The sequence below is a fragment of the Quercus robur genome, chromosome 3 (assembly GCF_932294415.1).
Source record: "Quercus robur chromosome 3, dhQueRobu3.1, whole genome shotgun sequence".
NCBI classification, from domain to species: domain Eukaryota; kingdom Viridiplantae; phylum Streptophyta; class Magnoliopsida; order Fagales; family Fagaceae; genus Quercus; species Quercus robur.
The window spans coordinates 15,907,224-15,915,887 of NC_065536.1; the positions used below are offsets into that span (position 1 = coordinate 15,907,224).

The window sequence follows — 8,664 nt, forward strand, 5'->3', positions numbered from 1 at the left end:
ACTTAGGATATGTTTAGTAGATTATAATAGGCAATGTAACAATCATTCCAATGATTTACTTATTTTTTTGAAAGTGTAATGTCATTGATCACAAACTGTAATCTCTACTTTTTGTCCATAATAAAAGTTACTTGGTCTTTACCTCTTTGCAATTTCATACTAAAGGTCATTTGGTCTTTCCAGCCAACTCTACTTATTTATTCCTCTCCCTCTATCCAAACTGGCCATAAGGTCTTAAGTCATATTGCCTAAAATACTGAATTAATATTACATGATTACATCCCTCATATAGACCTATATGCAATTAATCAGCACAAGTAGGGTACCAGTCAATGACAATACTTCACGAGCATTAAACCCAAATTGTTTCAACCTCAACATCTCAGAATTTTTGTGATAGTCGTCTTTCTTTGCACACTCACGGGAAACAGCTGGAAACCTAATTACCCAAGATCTATGAGATATTAACAACTGAAAATAGTGAACTTAAAAGCTCTATGTACACACAAACACCCAAAATTTTAGGTGATTCACCCATCATAGGCATGGTATTAAGACAATTTACTCATAAAAGCACAGGTATATACTAATTTGGTAGTAAAGAAAAAGAAAACAGACCCGTAAATAACCTCTCAGGAACCATTGACCTGAGACACAAACTATAAGTTCATAAAAATAGATAGTAGTAATAGCTTTAGATTATCCCAAATAGACTTAATAAAGAATCCCAGGAAGATTTGACTTCGAGGCTCAGGCAATCATTGTACTACCAACTTCCTAGCAAATTCTCTAATGTTGATGCGTGGTTGTCACTTGTGTAAGTCTCACCAGTTGTTTAGTGGCCAAGGTGATGAGTTCAAGTATCCATACCCCGTTGCCGCTTCTATGCTCTCAATGCTTTCAGCATAGGCACTTTTCTTTGGCCCTTTCGAGACTGGTGCTGTGTATGAGGAATAAAGTGGAGGGGCAATAGTGGCATCATTACTTAGTGGTGCAACCCATGTTGAACGACTAGGCATAACCCAGCCTCCATAATAGCCACTGTAGTCATCATGATTCTCATTCTGAACGATATTTCCATTCACCTTGACCCAGTCGTTGAAATCATCAGCCTTTTGTGGGCGATGATGATCTGGAGTACTCCCAGGAATTTGCCATTTATCATCAGCATATGCATATTCTTTCACTGGCTCATATCCATGATCTTTCACAGACACAACCTTTGGTGGGGAGCTGTATCTAGATTCATTGCTTTTCATTGGCCCAACCATTGGTGGGGAGCTATATCTGGATCCATGGTCTTTCGCTAGCTTGGCCTTTGGTAGGGAGCTATTTTGCAATCCATAGTCTTTCACTGGCTCGAACTTTGGTGGAGAGCTATTTCTATATCGATTGTCATTCATAGGCCCAACCTTCGGTGGGGAGCTTCTTCTAGATCCATAGTCTTTTCCTAACTTGGCCTTTGGTGGAGAGCAATATTTGGATCCATTGTCAAGCACAGGTCCCACCTTTGGTAGGGACAAACTATTTCTGGATCCATAGTGGGGAGCTTGTGGTAGGGAGCTAAATCTGGATTGGTTGTCATTTATAGGCCCGACCTTTGGTGGGGAACTAAATTTGGATCGATTGTCATTCATAGGCCAGCCCATTGGTGGAGAGCTATGTTTGGATCCATTGAGATACACAGGCTCGACCTTTGGTGGGGAGTTATTTCTGAATCCATAGTCTTTCACTAACTTGGGCTTTGGTGGAGAGCTACGTCTTAGGCCATTGTCTTTAATAGGCCATGCCGTTGATGGAGAGCTATGTCTGAACCCATTAATAGGCCATGCCTTAGGTGGGGAATTATTTTTGAACCAATTGTCATTCACGGGATCAGCCCTTGTTGGGGAGCTATGTCTGAATCCATTCTCATTCATAAGCCCGACCTTTGGTGGGGAGCTATTTCTGGATCCATAGTCTTTCCCTAGCTTGGCTTTTGGTGGGAAGCTATTTCTGGATCCATTGTCTTTCATAATCTCAACCTTTGGTGGGGAGCTACGTCTAGATCCGTTGTCATTCACTGGTCCAAACTTTGGTGGAGAGCTATTTCTAGATCCATATTCTTTCACTAATTTGGCATTTAGAGGAAAGCTATGGCTAGATCCACTATCTATCACAGGCATGGCCTTAGGTGGGGAGCTATATTTCGATCCATAATCTTTTCCTAGCTCAACCTTTGGTGGGGAACTATTTCTTGATCCATAGTCTTTCACAAGCTGAACCTTTGGTGGGGAGCTATTTTTGTATCTATCATCTTTCATTGGCTTGGCTTTTAGGGGGAAATTAAGCCCATAATCATAGTCTTTCTCTGGCTCAGCCTTTGGTGGAGAACTGTATCTGTAAAAGCTCTGTGCGTCGTGGCTGGGAGTGCGCAGAATGCTTGGCGCCTTCCTTCCCATAACATCAGTGATATCAGGCCCGTAACCATCATCGGAGGCATAGCTTGGTTTCCTCCATTCATCAGCACGCGGTGCAACTCCATTGTTGGTGGAGTAGCCATTAAACGCAAAACCATGCCTGTCCATCACTTTTCTTTGTGTGAAAACTTCAATTACTCAAAGAATGGGACTTCTTTCTTAGTTTCTAAACGAGTCATGAATCATCCTTAAAATAGGAAAATAATATTCCATTTCACTCACTTGTCATGATATGGTACGATATTCAACCATATTGCATGCGCAAGCGTGTATTACTTTTTCCCATGCGCTTTCATATTCCCTTTACATGAGATGAAGAATCATATTCTACGTAACTCTCCTTGAATGAGAACCTTTTTTCCACATGCACTTGCTAGTTTTGCACTCTCTGTAGAATGTATTATTAAATCGCGTCCAACCAGAGAATCACTTTTAACTCCATGAAAACTGACGTGATTGTTCCTTTCTGTTTTGGGCACAAGGCAGGAACCAGCATATTAGTCCACTGTAGATGAGGATAAGAGTTGGGACATGGAGTTAATATATACAATAACCCTGAAAATAAAAATAATAGAGAACTTATATAAATTCAGTTTTACCTTAAATTACTTAGACTGAATGTTACTCTTTAGCAACAATGCCTGATTTAATTGCAACAAGTACTTTGTATCGAAATTACCCAAGAACATGTAACTCATGTTTTGAAACTCTGTGTTGCCTATTTTCCTGCCATGTCACTACATTTTTTGAGTAACTTGGCTTCAAATTCTTTTCTCCAAGCGATACATCAAGGATCAGTTCTACATTTTGTGTACTACACCCGGATCCTGCCACTACAAAAGTATTCTTAAGAATCGAATTTTTATAAAGTTCCCTCCCTTCAATGTAAATCGTTTACATCCTCGTCATGTAGATATCAACCATATGTAGCAAATGGTTGTAGAATATTCTGAAATTGGCTTACTATTCTCTATTTTAAAGTTTATTACCAGTAGTCATGGATCAGAGTTAAACAGCATAATTAAATTTCAGAAATTCCAAAATTCTTTATGCCATTCTTCTAGGCTAAGATTTTTGGGAAAGAGCATTGATTCGACCGTCTACTAGGATGGATGAACGGTAGAATCCGCTCCATTATTACTTAAAATGAATAGAGTCTATTTATGGTTATGATTTTATGTTTTAGAGCTAATAATGTACAAAGTGCACCTCATGTAAAGGCAATGGTTATATTTTTTATTTTGAAATATTTAATCTAAGCATGAAATAGATGATTTTTATATAATGAGGAGTGCTATTACTATCACATTTAGAAATGGAATGATATAGATTGTTTCAAGAGTCATTTTTCACTATTTTGGCCATGGCCAGATAATATTATATATATATATATATATATATATATATATTAGAAGTGGATGGTATTCACATGAAGTTAAGATTTTTACAAATTATATTGGTTTATTATATCTTTGTCATAACTAGATTAGTATAATTATAAGAAAAATATATTTTTAAACTGATTTTTTTTTTTGATGAAATTTTTTAAAACAGATTTGTTGAATGAGTATCACATTTTGTTTGTTTTCTTCTAAAACGAGGACGGGTGACATAAAATAGATAGTTACATTTGCACCATTTATGCAAATCATATCCTGAACGGATTTTTATCTTTTTGTGTATCATATATTATATTGTGTATGGTATAATAAATGGACACTTTATGCAAAAATATATAAATGCGTAAAGTTGTTACAAACTTAGGATATATTGAATTAATAATTAATTTTATCAGTTGCGTCTCCTCATGTACAAAGTACTTAGAGGTTTAGAGGAGAAAAAATTCGAGTTGCGGAATTAGTCGTATACTTTAATTATCTCTAAAAAAAACAAATCTAATTAAAATGTCAACTTAAAATCCATATATATCTAAAAAAAAAATCTGAAAGCTGAAATTTAGTATTTATTGTTGCTACGCTCTTATTAAGTCACATCAGTAACCACACCATTATTTCTATTAATAAAAAAATTATTTTATTTTCATTCTTTTTCTATTAGTGTTTTAAAAATTTCTACTTCAGCTTCCATAACACCCATGACTCCCTTTCTCCACTGTTTTAAAAATCCCATATAACTTCTTTAATGTTTGAGACTCTCCATCTCCCCATTTCTTACCTCTTCCTCTCCTCATTGAATCCAACCATTTCATACCTGTTAAGTTGCCACTATCCCTATAAAATCAAAGAGATCATGTATAAATAGTTAGATGTTCTCTATCTCTCTTAACTTGAAGAGGAATAGTTTTGGATTTAACTCTTGCAAAAAGCACAAGACCAGTGGTACGAGAACAATGTTTAAGATTATTAGCTCTCTGCTTCCTCACTCTAAAACCCAACTTTATATGTCCAATCACATTACACCACCTAGCTAATAATATCCTACTTTCATTTCAATTTGACACACTCTATCTCTCGCTGAGGCTTAGTTTTTATTTGATGGTGATCTATGGTTTTGAGGTTTTTTGCCCACAAAGGTAAACTCTTTTTTCTTAGTCGGTGCTTTTTTGGTGGTTTTGTGAGGTTTTTTCGTATGAGTTTTTTGAATTAGGTTTATTTATATGGTATGTGTATGCACATTTCCTTCAAAGTTGTGCTCTTTGTTGTGATTTTGTGGTTGTGTTCTCTTTTTGCACCATGTAATATTTGAAATTTTAAGGTTTTGTTTTGTGGGTATTTGAACTTTGACCTCTACATGAGGTATTGTAAATGGGTGCCCTTCAAAAATTTCAAGAGCTATTTTTTTTTATATTTTGTTTTGTTGGACTGCTTTGGTTTTGGGGGTTTAGGTTCATAATTTCCTCTAATTTTCATAGATTATTCATTAAAGTTTTGGTCTTTCTTGCAATTGGGTTCTTTGTTATTGATTTATATTGCTCAATTTTGTTCAAATAATTGAATTTTGAATTCCTTAAACTAGGTTTATATGCAAATCAAGTTTCGTTAGTTATTCAAAAAAAAAAAAAAAAAAAATTCAGCTTTTGCTAGTTGTTAATCTTGGATTACTTTTGAAAAAGAAAAAAAAAAAAAAAGATTACTTAGTAACAATGCATTATAGATAGTGTGTAAAATTAGAATATGTTTTGCTTCCTCACTCTAAGTTTCTTTGTATTCATGAGTATGTAATGTGATTGGAATGAAAGTCCAATGCATATGAAATGTTTTGCCTTAAGCCTAATGTGTTATAGGCTTCCTCTCTGAACTATTATAGGCTTTCACACATTAACAATCTATATGTCCAGTGCGTTATAGAAACTTAGGTTTAGAAATTCTTGGTGTATTATTTCCAACAATTTAGGTGTGTTCTTTTTGTAAACACACGGGCTTACTACTCTTTTGGGAAATTATAGCAGCATTTTTATTTTCATTATCCATATCATATTTGAATAAACCATCTAAATATTTTGTGAATCTAATGCATTATAATAATGATAATCAAAGTCTTTTCTAAAACGGTTCATTAAATATAAAAGTTATCAAATATTATAAGAATGACTCTTTGTTTGCCTAGGTAATAGGTAATAATTCAAACGTATGATTATATGAGAATATTATCTATTGGTTTAATTAAATTAAATGACAATCAACTGCCTCCACCATTATATCAGAAAAAAAAAAAAAAACAAACGTTTAAGGTTTTAATTTTTTATTATTAATTATTATCAATAAATCACAATAATCATTCAAATAATAGTTACATTCTTATTGTAGGGACACGTTCCAAAATGAACCATAACGGTTGTTGGGTCAGGATGTGAATGGGCCCATACAATATCATTTGTAGAGAGTGGGATTGAAAGGCTAAGTCGTGTTTACCCGGCGGTGGTTTTTGTTAAGATATTTATGCATGGTTCAGGTGTATTCGCCTCTGAAGCCCTTTTCTTCTTTCAGTGGGACTGGAGGCCCCTCCTTTAGGTTACATATTTTTTCTTTTATACTCGCATGCGTTCAATTTCCTTCGTCCACGTGTAGGGTCGACCTTTTCAAGACTGATGCTTGTCCCATCAGTCCCAGACCTAAGTCGTGAGAGTTGTTGATAAAGTTAATGGATAAGGCTTTGTTAGGCGCAGAGATATGCATGGGGAAGATGGCAAAGGAAGCCCTTCTTAGATATTTTAGATTTCCCTTCAAGCACGTCCCTTTACCTTTCTGCCCTTGTTCTTGGGTCAGCCGAGGACTGCACTGTCCTCGGCTGCTTCTCCGGGCCAATTGGGCCATACTATTCTTGAACTCTGGCCATGACCTTTTTCGGCTTAGGCCTCTGGACCCTTCATCAGCAAGTGGGCCTGGCCCGTCAATTACTGGACCCCACAATAGCCCCTCAAAACCCTGCTGTCCGGCCTCTTGGTTGGAGAGGGGGGTTTTGGTAATTCCGAGCCTTTATTACGGCTCATTTAATTCGACCCTTCCCTGGCGTTGGCAGTTATCCGAATGCCCAGGAAACGCTCCTATCTACGAGATATCCTTTTTGATTTAGCCTTTATCCGTTCTGTCCGTTTGGCTACCCGAAGTAGGTCTTTAATGTTTTTCCTTCACGAGAACTCTCAAATTCAATGGCTACTAATAACGTGGGGGAACGGAACAGTCGCATTCTTGCTGGCAGATTTCCTTAAAGATCAGAACACGTTTAATGCCATCCTCTTCGTCCTTTATATAAAGAGGGTGGACATGAGTTGTTTCTTTCATATGTGAATCATTTAATCCCCCAGAAAACTGAAATCCTTAGATTCCTCCCAGCATTCACATTTACCCTCTGCTTATACATTGACTCGTAATACGTCCGCCACAGTCATAGGTAATGAAGAAACTTTCTCCCTTCCAAAAACACCGTGTTCTGACCAAGCTCGAGATGGCTCGGTCGGGGCAAGGATGGCGGAGACTCAAGATTTTTCCCGCCTACCTTTTAGCCAAAATCCGAAGCAGGAACTCGTCACGTCGCACCTTCGACGTGACTGAGCCGAGGACACACAGCATCATCACCACCCGCTCTCTCATGAGCATATCTAATGTGGTGCCGGTGTGCAAGGAGTCAGGACTGGGGCAGGGTTTCAATGCCCCTGTTTCTTCCTCTCTTCGTTCACTGGCGCCACCTTTTACTTTTCTTTCTTCTTCTTTCCCCCACCAGATCCATCCTGGTGCTTTTCCTTCTCCCTCTTTTGCTTCTTTTACTTTCTTTTCATTGCTTCCCTCTTCTTCTCCTCCTTCTCTTACTCATGTCCTCCATCTTCCTCATTCATCTCCTCCATCTTCTGCTCATGTCCTCCATCTTCTTCTTCCTCGGCATTCTTCGGTGACAAGAGCTTGCTGAAGTGCTTCCATGTGTTCCAATTCTTCTTCCTTCTCCTTTATCTTTTTCTAAAAAGGTTCGTCTCCTGATACGAGTAGCATTGAGGCAGATATTGGAAAAGCTTTGAAGGCGAGTTTAAAAAGGCAGCTGATTATTTACTTATCTATATCGCGGATGCTAGTGTTACTTTGACAGTTCATTTTTTGTATAGGCTTGTTCAAGCCCTTCTTTGTACGTTGTAACAGTTTTCCATATTAATAAAAGTTGATATTCATTTATTTCGTATGTTATGTTTTTATGCTTTTACAAGTTTACCAACGCTGCTCGGCATCGTAATATAGCATTTGAATCAATAGTCACTAAGGCTAAAATGTTTGTTAATAGAAAAAGGTGTCACCATAACTTTAATAAAATTATTTAACATAGCAAAGCCGACCAGTGAGGAACAAAACTCACCTTGGAATTAGCCAGGATGAGGACCAAGTGTTCGATATATTGTAGGAAATAACTATCCGAGGACATTTCACTCGCCAAATGAACAATTTTCTTAGGTTAGTGAAAGCTGGGTCGTTTCGCCGCCTTTTTAACACACTGGCTTTAACCTTTTACAGTATTTGACCGAGAACCTTCCCCATTCGAGTAGTTGATTTCCCAAAAAGCTTGAGTCCGAGGACTTCGTAACGCTTGGGTTCCGTCTAAGACTTAGATTTGTTCTCATTACTTGGTTTCCCCATAGGCTTGAGTCCGAGGACCATGCAAGCCCTAGGTTCTGTCCAAGACTTTTTGAGTTCAATTTCTCCCTTTCCTCAGGTATTTCACGAGGTGCCGAGCAGAAAGTTGTCCTCGGCAACGGTTATTCCTT

The 8,664-nt window shown here is 37.4% G+C and overlaps 1 protein-coding gene across 1 annotated transcript; it reads right to left on the bottom strand.

The window, feature by feature from the left end:
- Positions 1-511: 511 nt before the first annotated feature.
- LOC126717270 (extensin-1-like) lies at positions 512-2,632 on the bottom strand. Its single transcript, XM_050418792.1, has 2 exons — positions 2,217-2,632; positions 512-1,832 (listed from the first exon to the last, which is right to left on the bottom strand). The coding sequence occupies exons 1-2, from the start codon at positions 2,565-2,567 to the stop codon at positions 825-827; spliced, it is 1,359 nt and encodes a 452-aa protein (XP_050274749.1). The 5' UTR covers positions 2,568-2,632; the 3' UTR covers positions 512-824.
- Between the last annotated feature and the right edge of the window lie 6,032 nt (positions 2,633-8,664).

Excerpts from the sequence above, each read along its gene's own strand:
- LOC126717270 (XM_050418792.1), bottom strand. The coding sequence starts at position 2,567 with ATGGACAGGCATGGTTTTGCGTTTAATGGCTACTCCACCAACAATGGA. Across the intron at positions 1,833-2,216 it reads GAAATAGTTCCCCACCAAAG|GCATGGCCTATTAATGGGTT; the intron begins GTTGAGCTAGGA and ends TCCCCACCTAAG.